Below are 25200 nucleotides of genomic sequence, written 5' to 3' on the forward strand. Positions count from 1 at the left end.
GATCCCTTAGTGTTGTCTTCGATGAAGGCAATGACATCTTCAAGTGTCGTGTAGTGTTTTCGACGAAGTAAACGTAGCTTCTTCAGTATACGTTTTAGGTGTCGATAAGAAACAATGCAGTGGTGATTTTTTGCTAAAAGTGCGAGTATTTCCATGTAATCTAACCTCACTTCAAAATAATCCCTTATGTATTTCTCCATTCTGTCACTTTGAAAAGGAGACATTGAAGCGCCGTACCATGTATAAGCTCAATGAATTTGAGCGCACAATATATTTAAGTTGTGCGCACAATATATTTAAATTGTGTTCACAATATATTTAAGTTGTGCGCACAATATATTATTTTGTGAGCACAATATATATGTTTTTCTTTGCATGTCCCTAGCGGGGCTCCGTATCAAATTGAGCTGAGCAATATGCATTGCACCAAAAACATAAGGGAATTTCCGTTTTAAATTTTCCTTGGAGTTCGGTATTCTTGTTATTTTACTTTTTACATGTGAATAGTACAAAACCTTGATCTCATTAACTTTTAATCAATTATTCCGCAAAAAAAATTATAACTATAAATCAATCTAGTGTCTATAATAAAAACAAAAATTCGTACATAGAATTTCTTGTTCTTGAAATATTTCTAGAAAGAAATTATTCGTCACTGATGAACGTATACCAGCAGATAGGATAATTCGCGTGTCTCCATAATAATCAACCTCTTTAGATAAACGGGTTAACTTGCTAAGTCAGAGTCAACTACTCTGGCACGTTCACTGTACATATGTTATTGTTTATGTGTAAGTGTAACAAAATACACATCTATTTTTTAACCGTTATCTTTACCTGATCTAACATATATTTCTCACGTTCTTTCAAGGAGGATTTTAAAGAATAGAATGTTAGCGTTTTTAGCATTTTGTTTTGTAGCTCGAGTTGTTTATGGTTGTACAAGCTGTTCCACAGAGCTCAATGCTACATTGAAAGATTTGATGTTGTGCAAATCACACCTAGTTGTCGGTCTGTCTGTGTCTGTGGTCAAATCTGACAAAGTTTTGTTTGTTGGAGGATATTCTAATGACAATACTTCTGTGACTGGTGACACTGTTTTCCAAATAGCATCACTAACTAAAGCATTTGCCAGTACTCTGTTGGTTAAACTAATCGAAGAGAAAACTGAGTAAGTAGTATATTTTTAAAGAAAGAAAATGAATGAAATTGTGTAATATATATTCTTTTTTAAAACACCCTAGGATAAAACTAAAGACAACCACTGACCAAGTTCTTAGGACAAGTCTAAATATTGCGGGGTTAAATAGATTTTAGAATACCCTAGCGCAGTTATATATGAACAAATAACTCAATTATATCGATGTCACCAAGAAAACAATATTAGTAAATGATCATAGTTACTGAAAACAAGCATAAAATACTCAATCTTGCGATACAGAATATTTTACACTTATACCAGCCGCTGTGATTTCGTGTATATATCATTATAGCAGCGAGAGGGATAATGCAAGATCTAACAAAATTTATACACAGGAAATATAATAAATGAATGAATAAAAATTAGTCGCGTATTAAACTGGGTACAGACGAACTCGGTTGTATTCCAAAAAATTTAAGACTATGACAATAATTATTATACATGTAGTTATAACCTCAACATTTCAGGAAAAGATTTCTGAAAGACCGCAGTAGGTATAGTCTGGGACTATTATACTAGTATAATAGTCCCAGGTATAGTGTCCGGCTGGAATTAATCGTGTTTTATCGAACGATTTGATCGGGTTTTTTCGAATGTGACCACCGTCACATTTTTTCGAGTGAATATGATAAAAAAATGTAAACAAACAGATTTCTAAACTGTATACCTCCCTATTTTGATAACACAGAACCACCTATTATTTGGTATACATACAAAAAACCCAGCAGAAGTTTAAATTTTAATTATACGTCAGTAACATCAGACGTCAATGTTGAAAATAATACTCCTCTAACTTGAGACTGTGAATCGTCGAATATCAGATATGATCCCTATGGCCATGTATTACGGGGGACCTCAATATCGTTCAAGACCGAGAGGTTAAAAACTTTTTGAAAAAAGGACCAAAATATCGTCCTCCATCTAAAATAGATTGGAAACAGTGTCGTCAGGTCATAAAAGACCCTCTTTCATCGTATTGTAAAAATTGGTGTAAACGGGAAAAATCTGATAAAAAATCTCTTGATTCTTATCTAAATAAACGTATGATTAATGTTGTGGATATTCGAACATCACATTTTGAAAATAATTCAGAAATAATTAAAAGAGTACACAACACGCCTATTTCTAGAATAAAAAACAAACTTCAAGTACTTTCAAAGCGATTTGTATTTGTACCGGCCGACAAAGCAGCCAACAATGTGGTGGTAGTATGCCGTACACACTACACGGACGTTCTTAAGAATGAAATTTTAAATTCTTCTACATTCAAGTCCGTGCGCTCCACAGAGAATCATATAGTTAACAAACATATCATAACCACATCACTGCTTAAAGCCGCTTCTGAACATTTGAAGGTCCCTTCTATGTATTGGTTATCTAAACTACACAAAAAACCAGTAAAATATCGTTTCATCTCGGCCTCTAGTAAGTGTTCTACAACTTATCTTTCAGTGCTTTTAACTAGTTCCTTAACTACTATCAAAGAACTTATTGATCATTAACTTTTGTAATAAAACATATGAAAATAGTGGAATTCACTATTTTTGGAGTGTAAAAGATTCTTTGGATGTTTTAGATAAGTTACGTGCTTTTGATGGTCCTTATGATTCTGATGGCAGTTTTGACTTTTCAACTCTTTACACTACACTTCCACACATTCTTATCAAACAAAAGTTTTCCTATTTAATTAAATGGTCGATTGCTAAATCTGAATGCAAATATATTTGCTGCAACTCATTTAAAGCCTTCTTCTCTAATGAGAAAGGTAAATATTGCTAGATATACTTACTGGAGGTGTGATGAGATGATTGAAGCTGCTAATTTTCTATTTGATAATATTTATGTACGTTTCGGCAATAAAGTTTATCGGCAAGTTGTAGGTATTCCTTGGGCACCAATTGCACCCCTTTAATAGCAGACTTGTTCTTGTACTGTTATGAATCACAGCTTATGACCAAACTCAGTAAAGACCCGTCTAAATTGCATTTAATTGATAAATTCAACAACACTTACCCTTATCTTGATGATATTTTTTCGTTAAATAATCAACAATTTTCTAAATATACTGCCGAAATTTACCCAAAGGAACTTACTTTGAATAAATCAAATTTAAACGGCAATAACTGTCCTTTCCTAGATTTAGATATTTCAGTTTTATACGGGAAACTATACACTAAAATTTACGACAAAAGGGACGATTTTTCATTCCATATTGTTAATTTTCCTTTTTTGGACGGTGATGTTCCTTTGGCACCATCTTACGGTGTTTATATATCATAACTCGTTCGCTATGCCCCTGTCTGTTGTGACGTTTGGATTTCAATGAATGTAATCTGTGTATTACTGGTAAATTATTAAGTCAGGGATTTCGTTACCACAAATTACTTAAAACCTGTACTAAATTCTTCCATAGATATAAAGATTTGGTTTTGAAGTTTGGTTGTACCTGTAGAAAACGTATTTCAAACGGGATAGCACATCTTCATTTTTACGGAGATGTTGTTTACCGAGCCCGGAAATTTAGAAACGATCCGGGTAAACCTATCGATCCTTTAAATAAACTTATCCTAAAAGGTTACCAATTCAACACTGTAATTAGACCTTTGAATATTGTTTTTATTGGTATTTATATTGATTTTGTTATCAGTAAATTAAAATCAAACTAAATATTATTTTTATATACATATGCACATTCATGGCTCTACAATCTGTCGATACCTGTATCTTGGCATTGCACAAAGTCATGTTTTTCTCTGACTGGTTATGACGTCTTTACACTAAATCCATTGGATGTTGGATGTGTACTGATTGATATTTTAGTCTTAGATGCATGATTTGTTTTATAAGTTTTTATTGGCTTTGAACTAGCAGTAAGTAACTGCGAGTACTCCCAGATCTGTACTTAGTGTCTTTTTGTAGTAGGGATGTATAAGTACCCGTCCATGCCCACTCTTTTTTTTTTTAATTGTTAGATGTATTTTTATTTGTTTTCATCTGATGAGTTAAGCCTTTTTCAACTGATTTTTAGTTTGTTCTTATGTTGTATTGTTACACCACTGTCCCAGTTTAGGGGAGGGTTGGCGCCTTCAAACGAGTTTAACCCCGCCACATTCTGTATGTGCCTTTCCCAAGTCAGGAGCCTGCAATTCAGTGGTCGTCGTTTTTTGCTGTATAACATATTTGTTTTTCGTTCATTATTTTTTAACATAAATTTGGCCGTTATTTTTCTCGTTTGAATTGTTTTACATTTGTCATTTCGGGGCCTTTTAAAGCTGACTATGCGGTGTGGGCTTTGCTCATTGTTGAAGGCCGTACGGTGATCTATATTTGTTAATTTCTGTGTCATTTGGTCTCTTGTGGAGAGTTGTCTCATTGGCAATCATACCTCATCTTCTTTTTATATTCTTTTTCTGGCAAGACGTGAAATAGATGCTTGAAATACAAGATCATCCAAGGAATGTTAGTATTTGTGATAAAAAGATATTATCAACCCTACATTATGTTGTGTTATAAAGGTTTAACCTTACAATGCTTTTATTTCAAAATATAGAATCATACCAATGCAAATGTCAAAGGAGATGCATACATGGAATCTATATAATCCTTAGATAATAGAAAAAACCTTGCACACATTCTTGTTATTGTATTGAGAATTACATTTTGAGAATAGATTAATATCCATATGCCTGAGCTTTTTCGAAAGCGTCCATGTTTTATCGAGTGATTTAACAAAATCCCTATAGCTTAAAGTGTTATATGTCAGTGTATTTACGTTTAAAAAACAATCGAAAGGTTCAAATAAAGCACTTTTCAAAGCACAAAAACCAATACACGTACATTTCGTAAACAAAGTATCGTTCATTTGTATATATTGTTGTTTGCCAAATATTATACATGGACACCGGCATACATATATTTAGATAGATCAAACATGTCTGCGCCCAAGTAGACTATTTACATCATGCACGTCCACTGTATTCACAGAGAGAGAGAGAGCGTTACGTATGTTTGAATCGATCCAACATAACTACAACCATCTAACATGTTAAAGCCCAGGCAAACAAGTTGTATCGATTGTGAATTAAGAGGATGTGTTATACTTGGTCACACAGCAATACAACACCATGATCGTCACTGCTAATATGTTCATTGAGTATTCGTTCACTTCATTTTTCCTATTCTTTTGAAAAATTGTTGGTCATTTAGTAAGCTTGCCTAATCTCGTCTCGTTTTTCTTCTTTTTTTTTTATCTTTAGCTATTTGCGTTAAGCATTTGACATAAGACATCTTGATTCTTATATTAGTCAGTTACTTTTTACTTCCAGACACTTTTTTTTCTGACATCACGTGTCATTTTCGCGAGCTTATAAATACCGTCGTTCTGGAATGGCCGTAGTCGATAATTATACAGCGTAAAATTATGAAATGTATGTATTGTAAGATTTTGTTGTATTACTTGAAAGATCTTCCGCAATTTGTCTGTTCTCTAAACTATCTTGCAATGCGTCATTGACACTGTCTATATACTATTGTTTTGTAACAAAATGGTTGGTCCAACGTATTGTTCTGTGTTGTATGACCTCTTTGATCCTAATTTGCTGCACAAAAGACTTGTTCTTATATATACATCTAAAGATATATTAATATTTCGTTTGCCTTATTCTAAGTTGTATTTTCATTAGGTATTCTTTGGATACCAAGATAAAGACAATTCTGAGGAACGACCAAATCTTTAACGATAGTCTGAGGTCTGAATTCACAACAGTCCGTGATCTACTGTCTCACAGAACAGGAATCCCTCAGAATAACAGGATACGACTAGATAATAATCTTACAAGATCAAACCTTATACAGTAAGTTTAAATTGGTTTGTACTTAAAGTGGCATTACATCATGTATGTACTTTTAAGATTTATTACTCTTAAATATTTGGTGCTTTGAATTTCAAAACATTTGGAGATTAGAAATAAATTTTCGAAATGTTCATATAGTGCATCGTTTTGTATTGAAACAGATAGCTCAGAGGTTTTGCATGTTCTTTGTTGTTTTTATCCGAAATCAAGCAAACAAGGACACGACAAAGTCGATCATTTACTTGCAGTAAGCAGAAATAGAATGACCTTTTCCCGTGATGTTGGTTAATGAGCATAATTCTGTAACTTTACATCGTCCTGACTTGTATGAAATATTAGCCACTGGACATTAAAACGACAATGAAACAATCATGTTACCTGGCACACTTAAAATCGAAAAGGTTATATCATAAACCATATCATATCTATTGTGATTAGACTAAGTAATTTCTATCTTCAGTCGACTCAAATACTTGAAAGCAGAAAAAGAGTTCAGAGGTAGTTACATCTACAGTAGTTTGTTGTATGGTCTTGTCACTCATTTAACAGAGATAATTGGTGGAGATACCTGGGAGAATCTGGTCTCTAAATTTTTATTTGAGCCACTTGGAATGACATCTTCTACTTTTGTAACGACAGCTAACCCAGAGAAGATAAATTTAGCACAGGGGTATATGGATTTTTACGGGGAGCTTCTACCGTTCCCTTTTGGGTTTTCAAAGTAAGTAAAAGTACACAGTGAATTTTTAGTCATTATTTTTAGTAATACAATTTTGAAATACAATATCAAGAAGCAATATAGCCAGGTTTTGCGACAGTTGACAACTAAACCATGAACATTTTTTTTTCATCTAAACAGTTATAATCAAATATGTAAAAATAAACAAGTTTTTTGGTTCGTAAAACTGCATCAACTGACGTTCAGGTAATCTTTTGGATTTTTGGAAGAAAACAATGACTGACTAACTACTTGGGTGATATCTAATAAATACAGTCAATTGAGTTGTTATTAAAGATAGATAAATCAATATATTAGGACTCTTTTACAGATATTATGGCGAGCTTTGTGGTTCTGGTTGCATATTGACCACAGCAGTGGATATGACGAAGTGGATGACTTTCTATCTTAACGGCGGGAAATTACCGGATGGAAAAAGACTAATATCTGAAAAAGCATTCAAAGAAATTACCACAGCAGCCAATACCGTACCTAATGATATGTATACGTATAAATATTATACTAAACCTAAAGTCCCAGTCACCAATTCTATCACAGGATATGCACTTGGCTGGAGGTCGGGATTTTATAGGGGTGAGTTTTGAAACGAGTCAGATAAAAATGGCATGAACAATGCATCTTGTTTCATTATCTAATGTGGCTCGAAAAGATATGATATATCCTAAATAAGAAAGAAAAAACATACGATGTAATACGCATTGCACTATTAATTTGATAATTGTAATTCAATTTGTTTTGTTTTGTTATGTTACATAATACACTATTGTAATTTGTAACAGGTTGTAGTTATCACTATGGGCACCAATTGTGCCAATTTAATGTAAAACTTATCCCTAAGCTGGTTCTCGCCTGACTACTACACTTTGTTTATAGAGCATAACGTTAAATATAAGCGGATTCCAGTTAAAGTTGTTCCTATATTGAAATGAATTACAGTTTTTGGCCAAAATCTGAAAAGATCCGTCTAAGTTCCATTTAAAAATTAAGAATAAAATAATAACACTTACGTTACGTTGATGATTACTTTAGATAATAACAAATTTTCAAATTATATTGCGGACATTTATACTAGGAAACTGATTTCAAATAAATCCCATGTAAACAACAATAATTGTCCTTTTTTTTTTAGATTTGGGTATTTCAGTTTTACGCGGGAAAAAAAACTATACAAAAATTTACGACAAAAGAAGAGACGAGTTTCGTTCCCTTTCATGTACGGGTATGTTCCTTCTTAGTGTGTGTATATGTCCTAAATCGTCCGCCATGCCAGAGTGTTTTAAATTTCACTGAACGTAACCTATGTGTAACTGGTAAATGATTATAAAGTCAGGGATTTCTTTACCACAAATTACGTAAAACCTTACTGAATTATTTCATGGGTACAATGATTTGCTCTGTAGTTATTTACATCCTCGTGCTTTGGTCTCTGTTTGATAGTCTCATTGGCAATCATGACATATTATCTCCTTATTTTTTAATTCATTATTCCTTTTGAAAATGTATTTGATTGAATACTGCTTCCACAGGAAATAGGATGTTTATTCATGGTGGAGCAACTTTTGGATATAGAGCAATGCTGTCCTGGTATCCGGATGCTGATCTGGGAATATTTACCGTACTCACTGGGAATGATCCAAATTACTTCATCCGACAAATACTACACAACTATATATTTGATGTCTACACCAATCAGACGCCTTATTTGAATAGCACCACAGTTTGTTCATACCCACAACCATGGTTTGATTATACACCCAGAACAAAGCCTAATGTTACGAAGAGTCGTGCTATGAGCCGTCAGAAGAAAGATTATTTTGGCAACTATTACAATCCTGCATACGGTAACATTCAAGTTAAAGATCATGAGGATATGAACAAACTTACTCTCATATACGGTGTATCAACGTTTTTTCTATATCCCAAGGAAACAAAAGATGAGTTTTATGGCGATTCGGTGGGATCCACTCGATATATTTTAAATTTTTACACGTTCAGATTTGATATTGAGTGCGACAATCCCTACTTAGAGATTCCGACCTTTGAATCAAAGTCGCCACCCGTTTTTCAAAAGTCACGTGATAATGCTAACAGAGCATCAACCAACTACCATTCTGGATTTGATCAGCTTACCTTTCTGGTAGTCTTATATGCTGTTGCACAATCAAGAACTTTCTAATTACTACGCTAACATTACAAATTTTGTCTCATTTATATATGTTCTCCAAAACATAAAAAAGCTGTAACTACTGTTCAATATTCAATTTAAATGTGCATAAAGGAAGCAAAACCAAATAAGACATTTTTATTATGTACATTGTACAATTGTGATATTGAAGTTTACTGGGAAATAAAACTAACATATAATTTTCCCTCTTTTCGTCAGCTGGTTCATGACACTTATGACATTTAATGATCAGATCCTACAAATGAAAAAAAACGATAAGCATAATAACTCGTTTTTTTCAGCAACTGCCATAGTTTTACTAATCATGATAGTGAAAAAGTTCAAAATACTTATTTGTAACGTGTTTAAGTACATTCTAAGGACATCCTTATTCTATCACCTCATTCAGTTATACCTCATACTTGTTTTGTTAAAAACTGTTGTTGAGAGCATTTTACTCTACTACAGTGTCATTACTTTTTTTTTTTAATTTCGATGTCAATTATTTGGTTGAAACATATTCTTTACCAATTTACTGAATGAAATTACCACCAACAAAGCACCAAACTTAGATACATCAATGTGTGTGATACAAACTATTTAGGTTTTGTGCCACTAGGGTCTATTTTTTGCTCCCTTAACTTGTTTTTGCATTAATCCTTATTTATCAGGAGTACCTACTATTGATCATAAAAAAAATCTCAACAAGAAATGTCCTCGAAAAAGCGTAAATTTTCCTTATCCATCAAGATAGAACTATCTTGTACCCAATAACCAACACCTTTGGCTTAATTTTCATATATTGGCATTTATTGGGGTGGGTGGGGGGGGGTGGGGTATAAAAACCCTATATGAGGGTTCAAATCATATTCATTAGCATTAAAAAATGTTTTCATTTCAAAAGCTAGAGCAAAAGCTTTACACACTTGAACTGGGGGCAAATATGACTGGTTATACATACTCGTTTTGAATAACGATTTCTGATAGTTGACGTCTGTAAAATCCTCAGTAAACAGGTCTTGTAATTCTTTGTTTGTATTATCTACTACCTATAATTGAAAGTTTAGAATATTCATAACTGTAACATTTATTAAGTAAAATGATTGGAGGTAAGAAAAAGATAACCTATGATCCTTTAATCTTTATTTTTTGGCCTATTTTCTCTATTCTGTAAATTTTGGCCCATTTTTCTGTAGTATTGGCCCATTATTCTCTTTCCTGAAAACCCCATGTAGACCCTCTATTTAGTAGGGAGAAAGTATGATTAACTCATTGTATTTTAAATACATACATGTACGTGCTGTCTAAAGTACTTCAGATTCACTTTACCGTTAGTCACCATTCTTGTTCATAAAGGGATTTGTTCATTGTATAGTTGTCATCACTGACCATTACTAAGAGATACATAAGGGTAAGAAAATTATTCAATTATATATTTATCTGGTATAGAAAACAAATAATTTCAATTGATAAGAACGTTATGTATAGACGTTCCTATATTTATGGGGTACTAGTATAAAAAATATATATATTTTTTCATAATTTGCCAAAATGTAGTTTATAATGTGCTACTTTCAAAAAGATCATAATATTTATAGGTAACCATGCTGGTTTTCAAGCTGCAGGTTTGTAAAAAAGTTACACATTTTGTAAGGATTAAGCAGGAAAAAGCAGTATGAGAACAGAAAGAAAACTAGATAATAGAAGTATATATAATATAAGAAAATAGCTCTTATAAAATGCTTTGAGATGATTATAAGAAAAAATGGGGTCAACCTTCGTTTTACAAAATAATAAAAATTACTGTACATTCCTTTTTTTAAATCAAATTACCTGTGTTATCTCTCCTTATAAGGCTACGTTAAAAAATGTTTGAGTCAATAAAAAAATATTCTGTATTTGTGAAAATGAAAAGCTAGCTAGATGAGATTGAAGCACTATGGAAAAAACATGCACAAAATCAGAAATTCATTGACTTCTGATGAAATACATAACTTTGTGTCTATAACAGACCTGTTTTCTGTTATTTCCATCAGATGAAAAATTGGACAGCTGAACACGATTTGATACTGCAACTGAATTCTGAAACAGATTATGTATAATGAATTAATCAAAAACAGATGAATACGTCTTTCATATATGTTATACGGGAGATTGGGTCACGACCTATAAATAATTGAGAATAAATAATATAAAATTAGTGCCTTTTTATTACCAGTGAAGTTAGGGAAGAATATGGATCATTTATCACCCATACAAATAATTAAAGCACCTATTTCCTGCATAAATCATCATGACTTTCAATCTGCTATTTTGAAGAGGCTTTTAAATAATACACACCCGTAAATTAAATAATATTATGATATTCTTCTATTGTGACGATCAGTTTGTTCTGCATATCTGTCTATAGCAAATGGTTCAATTGAATAAGTGTATGCCTCCCTCGGCCGAAGTGTTATGGCACACACATTTGTATGTGTGCCCCAAAAATAGTTTTAATCGTCAATTGTGTTGTCAATGTAAACAGAACCCGTTTTACATCCCGTAAAAAGCAGTTGTTTCATTGACAAACAGAACTGAATATGTCTATAATGTTGTCATTGCAATCATTTCCAACGGTCATTTTGAACAACAAGTTTCAGTGCAAGACGAATGATGACAGAATAAGAAACAAAATTATGAATAAACTATTGCTGGTGTTAAAAATTCAGACCTTTTGTTCCTGTCTTCGAGTTTGTCGTTTGACGTCTTGTTGTTTTTGTCTATCTTTTAATTGTTTCTGCCAACATAACTGCTGAAGCCTGCACATTTCCTTCTGTAAATTGTTACACTTGTCTTCTAAATTCTCGTTTTTCAGTGTGTCCAACTGTTGCTGTAATCTGCACATTAAGATAGTTCATGAAAATGACATTAACAATAAGAATTACATGTAACATGTAACATGCAATTCAAGATATAGAAAGTAATATTTACATGTAACATGTTATTTAGACTAATTCAAGAAAGGCAATGCCATTTGCATCTATAGCATGAGATTCTTGGTAATTCGAGGAAGATAATTTCTTTTTGATTTGCATCTATAGCATGCGATTCTAAATGTAACATGTAATTCTGAGAAATTCAGCAAAGACAATATCATTTGAATGTAACATGTAATTCTGTGTAATTCGAGACAGACAATGTCATTTGCATACATGTAAAGAGTAAATTAACAAAAATACCGAACTCCAAGCAAAATTCAAAACGGAAAGTCCATTATTAAATGGCAAAATCAAAAGCTAAAACACATCAAACGAATGGAAAACATATTACTGACTTGGTACAGGTATTATGTAGAAATGGTGGATTATACAACCTATATATATAATTCTGAGTAATACAAGAAAGACAATTGCATTTGCAGGTTACATGTACTAATACTGAGTAATTCGATAAAGACAACGTCATTTGCAGTTAACATGTAATTCTGGGTAATTTGAGAAAGACAATGACATGCAATTCAGACTAGATTCCAACTAAAGCAAGGAGACAGTGGCATTTGATTTGGTATGAAAGTCAAACAATGATATCAACGGGCATTGGCTTTATCAATGATAATAATAAGAATTGAAATTATAAGGAGGTTTTATTAAAAAAGACAATAACAGTAACTGTAACTGTAACTGTCAGTACCTTCTAGTACTCTCAGATCTGTACTTAGTGTCATTTTTGCTGTTAGGGATGAGGGATGGATAAACAACCTGCAACGTCCGCCGCCGGTCTGTGTTTTTGTTTGATTGTTCTGCTTTGTATCGATCTGATGAGTTAATCCTTTTTCGACTGATTTTAAATAGTTTGTTCTTATGTTGTGCTGTTAAACCACTGTCCCAGGTTAGGGGTAGGGTTGAGCGCTCACAAACATGTTTAACCCCGCCACTCTTTATGTGCCTGTCCCAAGTCAGGAGCATGTAGTTCAGTGGTTGTCGTTGGTTCATGTCGGTCATATTTGTTTTTCGTAAATTGTTTTGTTACAAATTTGGCCGTTAGTTTTCTCAATTGAATTGTTTCATATTTTTTTTACGTCGGGGCCTTTTATAGCCGACTATACGGTATGGGTTTTTCTCATTGTCGAAGGTCGTATGATTGCTTATATCCACTTCATTTGAACTTTGGTGGATAGTTGTCTCATTGGCAATCATACCTCTGGCAATCATACCTCATCTCTTTATTTTATAATGACTTACAATAAAGACAAAATGACATTAAGTATATGTGATATGGTAAAACAAGGTCATTGATGATCATTAATGATGCCGATCCGGTAAGTCCACTGTTATAGACAGATCCTTCCACAAATGACTCACTTGACAAACTCTGGAGTTGTGATTGGAAAACTCAGCAAATTTTCCTTTTCTTCTGTCAATCGAATTTCGTCTTGTAGCTTGCAATTGAGATCTGAAATGTAAGTATCAATGTGAAAAACCCGGTTGATCTAAATTATTATAATAATTTGATGTGAAAAAAAAACTTAGTTTCAGTTAATTTACAAAGTAAAAACAACTATAGGATAAATCTTTACCATGTAGTATTCTTTCCAGTTTAGTCTTCTCTTCGTCGAAACATTTAAGCTGGTCATTAAGTTCAGACACCAACTTTCTTTTCTCTTCATAAACCTGACTATCTGGAGAGAAAAAATATGAAAAAAATCTTGGTTGGTAGGATATCCTGAAACATTTCAGGAGGGAGCTCCTTAAATACAATATTCTGACTAAATCCGCGCCTCTGAGGAGGTAGTTCCTTAAATACAATATTCTGACTAAATCCGTGCCTCTCAGGAGGTATTTCCTTAAATACAATATTCTGACTAAATCCGCGCCTCTCAGGAGGTTGTTCCTTAAATGCAATATTCTGACTAAATACGTGCCTCCCAGGAGGGAACTCCTTCAGTACAATATTCTGACTAAATCTGCGCCTCTCAGGAGGGAGTTCCCTAATTACAATATTCTGACTAAATACACGTCTCCTAGGAGGTAGTTCCTTAAATACAATATTCTGACTAATCCTCGCCTCTCAGGAGGTAGCTCCTTCAATACAATATTCTGACTAAATCCGCGCCTCATACAAACTGACAACAACATGGCAAAAAAAGACTAAAATTTAAATATCAATTACAAATCACAACATAGAAAACACCATATTAACATGTGAAAATACTGTCTTAACTATAAATAAAACCTTCAACTGATGCTAATAAACAAATAGCTAAACACACGATGAGAGCATACCTTATTCTTTTGCATTTTGTGTGTGATTGATTCTGACCTTGTCTGAGACAATTATGTTTCTCCTTTAAATTCGCTATCTCTTGTCTTGCTTCCCTTTCTCTGATAGACTGGCCATTGCTAATTAAACTGTAGTCGATTGCAAACTCTTCAACTTCAGAGCAAAACATATCTGTTCCATTGTTTTTCTTTGATAAGACTTCAACCTGGAAAAATAGTCAAACAGTTCATTTCTAGGCCTTGGATTGTGCATTTAATTTGAACAATTTTGTTTTTAAGAATTTTTAAAACAGAACGATGGGACTTCCTGCAATTAATAGATTCGAGAATGTTACAGTGCTTTGATAATTGTTGATAGTAGTTTTAATCTCAAGTGATGTATTTGTATGTAGGAATATGGAGAGAGAAAAACAATCGATAAAAAGCAGATGAAAGCCATATGTGTTACTTAATTCTTAATAAGTCGGACATTCTAGCTGTAAAGTGTACATTTATAGCAATGAACTGGATATGTAAAAGCATGTCCTCAATAATGAGAAGTGATGCTTTAAATGTAAACCTTAAAATAGATGTCAATACGTGAAACTGATTGATTTGATTGATTGCTGTTTAATGTCCAGTAGCAAATATTACATGCATATTCAGGGCGTTAATTTCACATGAATATGCAGTTTGTACCAGAAGTACGCGTTGAGTCGGATATAAGCGTGCTATAGGAGTAAATTTTAAAATGGGACAAGCTGTTTTGGTGAGAATGGTTCATTATAAAAATAGCCAAAAACTTTATTTTTTATGTTTTATCTCTGTAATTGTATTTTTATTGGGAAGCATCGAAATGATCAATACTGTTAACGGCGTTGTACAGCGGTACAATGCTACACTTATTTCGATTTTTTTGGGGCTATTGTTGTACCGTCATCGGCAAACTCCATTTTGAATTATGAATGACGTTTACTGCAATAACGAAGTCGATGCATGGTTTCATGCTTATTTTACACCAATTTCTTGGCTTTTGATCGATCAAAAGCAAGAATGCTTTGTATTCTAACTTTTTTGAAAATGTTCTTTTGATTTTGATTATGGATGAAATTATAGCAAAAACAACAAAATGCTCCGCTGGGCGCAGCTTGATACGACCGTAGAGGTCGAACCCTGAACAGTTGGGGCAAGTATGGACACAACATTCAAGCTTGATACAGCACTGAATTTGGATTGTGATTAAATATTTGATACATCATAGGTTTCTGACACAGAATGAATGTGGTCTAAGAACTTAAAAAATTTTAATTTACCTAATCGAACCAGATCATTATTATTTGCTTTTATATATAATTCAGAAATAACCAATTTAAAGTGGAAAATTTTAAAGAAAAAAAAAAATCCCTCCCCCAAATCTTTTGAACCCCCTTATAATTCATCACCCCCAAACTCAATCCCAGCCTTCCCTTTGTGGTATGGTACCTTGCAGTACAATTTCAGAGAGATCCATACACTTGAACACAAGTTATTTTCTGGAAACTAGAAAAATGCTTGTTTTTAGGCCCCTTTTTAGTTTTTGGCCCCAAATTCCTAAACGTTTAAGGCAATTACCCCAAACTCAAACCCAGCTTTCCCTTTGTGATATGGAACCTTGTAGTAAAATTTCATAAAGATCCATACACTTACACACAAGATATTGTCCTGAAACTAGAAAAATGCTTGTTTTTTTCCCTTTATGGCCCCTAATTCCTAAAATTTTGAGGCAATTACCCCAAAAATCAATCCCAGCCTTCCCTTTGTGGTATGGTACCTTGCAGTACAATTTCAGAGAGATCCATACACTTGAACACGTTATTGTCTGGAAACTAGAAAAATGCTTATTTTTGGCCCCTTTTTGGCCTCTTATTCCTAAATATTTTGGGCAATTACCCCCAAACTCAATTCCAGCTTTCCCTTTGTGATATGGAACCTTGTAGTACAATTTCAGAAAGATCCATACAATTACACACAAGTTATTATCATGAAACTAGAAAAATACTTGTTTTTTTGCCCCTTTTTTTGCCCCTAATTCCTAAAATTTTGAGGCAATTACCCCCAAAATCAATACCATCATTCCCTTTGTGATATGGAACCTTGTGGTACAATGTCAGAGAGATCCATACACTAACACACAAGTTATGTCTGGAAGTTACAAAAATGCTTATTTTTGGCCCCTTTTTGGCCCCTAATTCCTTAACTGTTGGTACCAGAACCCCCAAAATCAATCCCAACCTTCCTTTTGTGGTATTGAACCGTATGGTAAAATTTAATAGAGATCCATTCACTTAAACTAAAGTTAGAGTGCGAAAACCAATGTGTCTTCGGACGACGACGACGCCAACGACGCCAACGTCATACCAATATACGACCTCAAAAATTTTTTGCGGTCGTATAAAAAGTCTTGCAGACAAAAATAAACAGTGCATCAAAATACTATGGATGTTGCACAAGAATGTTATTGGTTATTTTATTTATTATGCCCCCGCGACAAAATGTCGGGGGGCCTGTCCGTCCGGATAAGGATACATTGTTTGTCCGGCTATCTCCTCCTACAATTTTGGAGGTACAACTTTAATATTTTGTAGGATGTTCATACAAATAATAAAGGTGTGCATGGCCATAGGATTTTGATTTTTTTCAAATATTCTGAAAATGACAGATAATTGGACTTAGTCATTTTTTTTTGTACTAGCTGCATAAAGAGTCATGGTTTTGTCCGACTATCTCCTCCTACAGTTTTGGAGGTACAGCTTTAATATTTTGTAGGATGCTCAAGCACATAATGGAGGTGTGCATATGGCCACAGGATTTTTATTTTTTTTTTCAAATACTCTGAAAATGACAGGTAGTTGGACTTAGTTATTTTTTTGGTACTAGCTGCATAAAGAGATCATGGTTTGTTCGGTTATCTCCTCCTACAGTTACGTCAAAATACATAGTGTTAAATTTATAATTTCCTATGGTCAGGCGGGGGCATCATTTGTGTCTTACAACAGCGTAACAATTTCAAGTTGTATGCCAACATCACTGTTTGTCAAATCTAAAATATGTGGAACTATAGTCATGCATATGGCAGAGCAGAAAAAGGGGGGGGGGGGGCATTGTTCATATCTAGTTTAAATTTGGCTTATTGGACTATTCCACCCTTTATTTTTGTTATGTTGTTGGATGTCCAGAAGTAGAAACACTTCAATTACCTACCATTTCGTTTCTCAGTTCCTCGAATTCCTGCCTCATTATATCTAATTGTTCACTGAGTGTTTTTTGTTTGTTCTGTAACATTTTACAGGAAATTTCATCTTCATTCATTTGCTGTACCTAGAAATAATAGTACCCGATTATTTCTTGTCTTTTTTTAATTCTGAATAAGGCTTTCATCTAAGTTTCTAAGCACTTAAGAACTTACAAACTTACAAATAGAAGATTTGCAAAATGAAACAAGATGCAGATCCAGGATTTTGAAAAAGGAAAGACCCGAAGGCCCCCAAACTAGACAAAATTTGTAGTGGAACCGGTCTGGATTAACCATAAATGAAGCTCCATAGAGGGGCGGGCACACACACACCCTAAATCCGCCTCTGTCTCTGTGTAATTAGTAAAGACAGTTATTTACCCAACTATTGAACCATAAAAGCAAGTTACCAACCAACAGAAAACAAATAGCCAAACGACATTTAGAGGTCAACATAGTCTTATAAAATGGGAAATGTAGAAGTCAACATTGAAGACCTGTTGGTGGCCTTCTGCTGTTGTCTGTTCTGTGGTCGGGTTGTTGTCTCTTTGACACATTCCCCATTTCCATTCTCAATTTTATAGTCTTATGCTATAAAACATCTATAGAGGTTGAAATATAGTCTTATGCAATATGACATTTAGAGGTCAACATACAGTCTTGAACAATATGACATCTAGAGGTCAACATACAGTCTTATGCAATATGACATTTAGAGGTCAACATACAGTCTTGAACAATAGGACATCTAGAGGTCAACATACAGTCTTATACAATAGCCAAGATCATGCTCTATTTTCTAAGTCCTTTGCAGTAAGATATTAATAAATGCGCATGCGATAATCCACATCAAGAATTGATACCTTGGTAGCTAATTGTCCATGTAAACAAACACATTCTGTCTGTGCCTCTTGTGTCTTTTCTTTGAATTTCTGAACATTACATTTTACTGCAATAGATATATTATATATATGTAGATCACAATCTGATATGTAGATTTTGATTCAAATATTGCTTTTCTTCAATACTGTTCTGTTCCCGATCTGAGTATCTAAAATTGTACATGATCCTGATACGTTTTCCACAAACTTAACCAAGTAAAAATTAAAAAAAAAGAACATTTCGAGGGATTATAGTTATAGGGGTAATTAGGCCAATTCCCCTTGAATATATTTTACACCATTAAATTTCAAAAATGTCTTAATGATTTCTCTAATTTTACCAAAACCTGTCAAAATAGCAGTTTTGAGCCACCTTTGTTCATTTATGATTTGGATACAAACGAAAATTATGGAATATTGTTGCTAGTATCCTTAAAATAAGTATACACATAAACCATTGATACTGTGGATAATGGATTCAGGAAAAGATTGCAAGACATTTTTGAAATTTTGAAATTAACAGTGGTGTGAAATAAATCGTATCTTGAATCCACAGTATCACCGTTTTATGTGTATACTTAACAACATTATTTGGTCTTGATAGTCACTTCATACATCTTAAGTATGATTTCATATTTGGTCTCTATCGCACGTACGTGATGAAAGTTATTATAGAAACAAGTGCCATGCGCAACGTAATCGATGGCATGCGTTTTTATTTCATATATATCGTCTTAATCAAATTGTCGTTTAAGGTCATTTAAGGTCAAATCTCCAACATGAGCATAAACCCAACCATAATCGTCAATTATAAATGAAATTGGTACTGTCAATGTTTTAAGCGACAGTAGTTTTTTTTTTTTTGCTTTTATTATAGCTATCAATTATCATCATCTCGAAGTATATCTACCCATAAAATATAATCGATTAATTCTTGAATATATAGAGATAGCACGCTGATGTTCAGTATTCAAGTCTCGTTAAATTTAGGTTAAAAATTGTTCCGACATGTACTAGAGAAAATAAACCCAAAAAAGTCCAGCATTTTGATAATTTCTTATTCGGTGAAGGTGTAGTTGAAATCAGTATGGTTTTTATGCAATTCTCATCTTAGTAAACTTATAGAACTAAAAACTGGCACACGCGTTAACCATGTTTATAGAAGAAACACCGTTTAATGAGGAGATGTTAGCGTTCTTCTTATTTAGAATGAGGAGACGTGGCAGTCTTCCGATTTAGAATGCGGAGATGTGGGCGATCTTCTAATTTAGAATGAACAGATGTAGATGATCTTCTGATTTAGAAAGAAAAAATGTTAGACGATCTTCCATTTTGAAATGAGGAGACGTGGGCGATCTTCCAATTAAAAATTAGGAATATATGTAATAGTGTTGTTGGCTTGTATATAGACAAGTTAAATGTTTTTAAATTGTTGCAATATTTTAGTGACTGTGAAAGACATTCTAGGAAATCTTTATGTAACCACATCTTCATAATATATTGGAAAGCCCTCTATGACAGCAGTATAAATCTAGGAAAGGGTTTAACCTTATCAAACCATCAAAAAGCGGGTTAACAGTTCGAAAAGGTGGAGTTTCGCACTGCATCCTCTGTCCAAGTGACCATACTGTAACGTAATCAATAGGCCATAACCGAAGGTCGTCCATCTTCAATCATCTCTCAAAACGATCTGATGACTATACAACGCATATACAGGTCTGTCTTTTTCAGTTTCTTCTTTAATCTTATGTTGTACTGTCACACCTATGTCCCAGGTTAGGGGATGGTTGAGCGCTCACAAACAAGTTTACCCACCCCTCCCCTTTCCCCGCCACATTTTGTATGTGCCTGTCCCAATTCTCAGGAGTCTGAAATTCAGTGATTGTTGTTGGTTGCTGTCTGTGTCATGTTTTGTCATGTCCGGCCATTTATAGCTGACTGTTATATGCGGTATGAGTTTTATTGCTTAAAACCACGTACGAAGTTACTTGGGCTGAACATTGGATAGTTAAGTTGTCTCATTGGCAATCATACCACATCTCCTTATTTTATTTAGAAATCAACTGAATATGTAATTATGTTTGAAAAAATTTAGCAGTGACCTTTGTGACCTGTGTGTGGTGGTGGAAAAGGGGGGGGGGGGGGGGGGGGGGGGGAGTTCACGGGAACGACTACAGCCAAATATGCTAGTTTGATGCATGATCTATAAAACATATATAGATGTCGCGATGGGTACATTTTCATTACACATGAAATAGTTGGTGGGAAACAACTGTCCATGCAGTTTTCACTGAAGAACTTTTCTTCCTGGTCTTAGGCAAGAGATTTAATTTTATGGTGTTCAAACGTAATCATTCGACGACACATTTTTAACTTAAAAAGTTGGCCGAATAGCCGGTCAACAACGAAAACTCAAATACAGATACAGATCCAGAGGCCACTTGCACAAAAACAAAATGTATATTTACTTTCGTTAAGGAAACTTCTTCTCTCCTGTGCTTTGCGTTCTGTGTGAATTATTTGTTCAAAAAGATCATCTAAGGACGTCATTGCTATGAATTTGGAGTATTTTTGTATTTCGCACCAAAATACTTGACTCCAGTTCTTTTTGTTCTATGATTCACCACTGATATTCTCGTATCTTTAAAGCGTTTAATTGAAAGCTAAGAACGGGTTTTCGGGAGCGTCTTTTTAACACAGAACACAACAGAATACCACAGAGCACGCAAAATATACCACATAATTTCGAAATATTAATACTTCAGACATTATTATTGTGTTATTGTTCATTCTTTTTAATATGAGGCAGGCATTACCTGTTAAAAGGGGACGAAGTCTATATAAATTATTTTTTTTTAATTCAAACATATTTTAAGTTCTAAATCTGTTAAAAAAGAAACGGAAATACCGTAACGTTTCCGATTTTGGTTCTGTTGTTAGGGATTTTAGTTGTGACGTTATTTTAATTATGACGTCATATTCAATGTAAACAAAGAAACGCTATTATCAGGTAACGTTTTTTCATATCAAAGAATAATTAGAAATGAAATTGTTATTGTGTTCCTTCCTATATTTTACTGGGCTGATAAATATATGTTTCACTCAAAGTCTCATGACAAACGAGACCGGAAGAAGGAAGTAGATTTCTGCGCAAATGCGGGAATTAAAAAAAAGTCTGAAAAAAAAAAGTTAACGATTTTGAGTTCATTAGTACAATGAAAATTTCGGGAAATTTTCCCGGATTTTTTTTTTTTTTTTATTTTTTGATTTTTCTACCGTAATAGGGGACTTCGTCCCCATAATATGAGGCAGGCATTACCTGTGAAAGGGGACGAAGTCTGTATGAATTATTTTTTTTAATATTCAAACATATATGTTAAAAAAGAAACGGAAATACCGTAACGTTTCCGATTTTGGTTCTGTTGTTAGGTGATTTTAGTTGTGACGTCATTTTAGTTATGACGTCATATTCAATGTAAACAAAGAAACGCTATCATCAGGTAACGTTTTTTCATATCAAAGAATGAATTAGAAATGAAATTGTTATTGTGTTCCTTCCTATATTTTACTGGACTGATAAACTCAAAGTCTCATGACAAACGAGACAAAGGAAGTAGATTTCTGCGCAAATGCGGGAATTAAAAAAAGTTACAAAAAAAAAGTTAACGATTTTGAGTTCATTAGTACAATGAAAAGTTCGGGAAAATTTCCCGATTTTTTTTTTTTTTTTTTATTTTTTTTTATTGATTTTTCTACTGTTATAGGGGACTTCGTCCCCTTATAATTTGACATTTAATATGAGGCAGGCATTACCTGTGAAAGGGGACGAAGTCTGTATGAATTATTTTTTTTAATTCATCCATATGTTAAAAAAGAAACGGAAATACCGTAACGTTTCCGGTTTTGGTTCTGTTGTTAGGTGATTTTAGTTGTGACGTTTTTTAAGTTATGACGTCATATTCAATGTAAACAAAGAAACGCTATCATCAGGTAACGTTTTTTCATATCAAATAATTGTTAAAAATGAAATTTGTATTGTGTTCCTTCCTATATTTTACCAGACTGATAAATATACATTTTACTCAAAGTATCATGACAAACGAGACCGGAAGAAGGAAGTTGATTTCTGCGCAGATGCGGGGAAATAAAAAAAGTCTGAAAAAAAAAGTTAACGATTTTGAGTTCATTAGTACAATGAAAATTTCGGGAAATTTTCCCGGATTTTTTTTTTTTTTTTTTTTTTTTTTTATTGATTTTTCTACCGTAATTGGGGACTTCGTCCCCATATTGTCCCCATATAATTTGACATTTATTATTCAAATAAATTGAATTTTTCTATATAGGGTCGACTCACTATCGCTACGCCCCCAACTGAATGGCAAATAATGATTGGGATCATACCGAAAACCCCTAGCTGTTAAAACCATAATATACAAATATTATTTATATTTGACATTTATATTTTAAATGCATTTTAATCTTTTTTTGTAATTTTCATTCATTTTTGAAAATGTTTAGATGCATTACGTAATTAATAGTTAAATTTATTTTGTTTATCATTTTTTTTTGTCTCTTTGTTATTATTTTTATGTTAAGAGTTGTTACAATAAATAATCAAAATGGTTAATGTGACATTTAATTAAAGTTGTTGTCAACAAATAATTAAACTTTATTAAAGTGATTAAAGTAATTTGTTAAGCTGATATCTATATATATATATATATATCTTTATTCTCATAAACCAAAATCCATGGTACAGAGATATTATAAACATTAATTATATAACATATAGTCAGAATTAATACAAATGTACAAATCTACAACTAGAAAAAAGAAATTCCAGCTTATATAAAAACACAATATGTATGTATACAATATGATATAAAAGTTATTAAACAATGTTTCCCCTAAGAGTCCAGCTGTTTATTAATCAGTCTGATAAATTTGCACAAATGGTTCAGCATACTGATGTTTCTAGTATTCATTAGATCATGAAATTTCAATATGTTTGGTCTATTTAGATAATAAGGTTTCACAAATTTTTCTCTTTCATAATTAAATTTCGAACATTTAAAAATATAGTGGAATTCATCCCCAATATCTCCTGAATTGCATAGTTTACAATATCGATTTTCTCTTGGTACATTTTTCCACCTTCTAGTTTCGATAAGAAGTTTATGACTGAGGATCCTGAATCTACAAAAAGTTATAATATTTTTATCATCTATGATCTTAAAATAGTTTTCCCTTTCAGCATTGTCTTTGAATAGACGATAATTAATAGCTTTTGGTGATTCTATTAAGATTGAGTGCCAATTTTGATTAAATTGGTCTACAACACTAACTTTAACAATATGATATAACCATGTATTACTAACAAAGTACTGTGGATTCCAAACATATGACAATCCACAACTATCTAGAATAGATTTGATATTATTAAGCCATGGAATATTTATCCCATACTTTTTATATGCATAATTATACAAAATAACAGGAAGTTTTTCTTGCTTTCCTAACATAAGTTTCGACCAGTAATTTAAAACCCGCAATTTGATATTAATTTCCAAAGGATATCTTCCAAGTTCTCCATAGATCATGAAATCTGGCGTTGACTTCTTTACATTTAACAAAATTTTACAGAATTTAAGGTGGACCCTTTCAATAACAGAATTATTGCCGACTCCCCAAACTTCACATCCGTACAAAAGAATAGGCTTGACAATTTTATCAAAAAGATCGAGTTTGCATTCTAAAGATAAATTATGTTTTCGACCTTTGCGGATAACATCGTACATGGCGTGGATGGCTTTTTCTGTTTGCGCCTTTTTTTGCTTTCGAAAAACTTCCTGTTCTAGAAAAAATAACACCAAGGTACGTAAACTCATTTACAATTTCTAAAGCAGTATTATTATATTTGAATTCTATATTTGATAACGGTCTACCTTTTGAAAAAATTACAATTTTCCTTTTATTTACATTTACCTTCAATTTCCAAAGTTCACAATAGATATACAAAGAGTCAAGCTGCTTTTGTAAGTCATTTTTTGACTCTGCCATTAGAGTTGTGTCATCTGCGTACAGAATCCGAAACAACTTTAAATAATAGTCTAGCTCAGTTTCTATATCATCGGATACTGTTTTTAACCCTTCTACATCTTGGTCTTGTAAAAAATGTTCAAGATCGTTTATATACAGAGAAAATAATAAAGGTGAGAGACTTTCGCCTTGACGTACACCTACGTTACAAGGAAAATACTCTGAAAATACACTACCATTAAAAATTCTAGATTTAATGTTACTATATATTTACAATGGTATCATACATTTTTCCACTGATAAAGTTCTCCAGAAGTTTTTGCCATAAACCAGATCGCCAGACTGTGTCAAAGGCTTTTGCGAAGTCTATAAAAGCACAAAAAAGTTTTTTCTTTCGCATCTTCAATAGTTCAAAAAGAATATGTAAAACAAAAATACTATCTATGGTTGAATAGCCTTTTCTAAATCCTGATTGATTTTCATTTAACAATAAGTAATTTTCCAAAAAAGTGGAAAGTCTTGAATTCAGAACTGAAGTAAATAGCTTTCCCATGCAGCTAAGAATTATGATAGGTCTATAATTTTCTGTTTTTTTGTATCACCTTTATTTTTATAGAAAGGAATAATGTTACCAACTAACCATGCTTCTGTCTAGAGTTGTTTCAAACAATTATTTAAACTTGGCATCAAAGTTTTCTCCATTATAGTTAAATATAAAACAATCCTGTGTTAAGGTAAGGGCTACCAAATACTTTCAAAAAGATATCTGAAGTTGTTGTAGGACAGTTATATTTGGGTCAGAGACATATATG

At 33.0% G+C, this 25200-nt stretch overlaps 2 protein-coding genes across 2 annotated transcripts; one reads left to right on the forward strand and one right to left on the reverse strand.

Annotated features, from left to right (window-relative positions):
- The first annotated feature begins 780 nt into the window (after nt 1-780).
- LOC127734151 (penicillin-binding protein 4-like) lies at nt 781-9157 on the forward strand. Its single transcript, XM_052243858.1, has 5 exons — nt 781-1171; nt 5884-6054; nt 6515-6775; nt 7104-7366; nt 8320-9157. Exons 1-5 carry the CDS (start codon nt 891-893, stop codon nt 8967-8969), a joined length of 1626 nt encoding a protein of 541 aa, XP_052099818.1. The 5' UTR covers nt 781-890; the 3' UTR covers nt 8970-9157.
- LOC127734161 (myosin-J heavy chain-like) lies at nt 9083-20951 on the reverse strand. The gene is made up of 10 exons (XM_052243881.1): nt 20818-20951; nt 18332-18417; nt 17438-17554; nt 14259-14424; nt 13516-13617; nt 13301-13391; nt 11671-11836; nt 10971-11039; nt 9919-10006; nt 9083-9213 (listed from the first exon to the last, which is right to left on the reverse strand). Exons 1-10 carry the CDS (start codon nt 20897-20899, stop codon nt 9200-9202), a joined length of 981 nt encoding a protein of 326 aa, XP_052099841.1. The 5' UTR covers nt 20900-20951; the 3' UTR covers nt 9083-9199.
- Nucleotides 20952-25200: the final 4249 nt, after the last annotated feature.

The sequence above is a fragment of the Mytilus californianus genome, unplaced genomic scaffold (assembly GCF_021869535.1).
Source record: "Mytilus californianus isolate M0D057914Y unplaced genomic scaffold, xbMytCali1.0.p SCAF_3, whole genome shotgun sequence".
Taxonomy (NCBI): domain Eukaryota; kingdom Metazoa; phylum Mollusca; class Bivalvia; order Mytilida; family Mytilidae; genus Mytilus; species Mytilus californianus.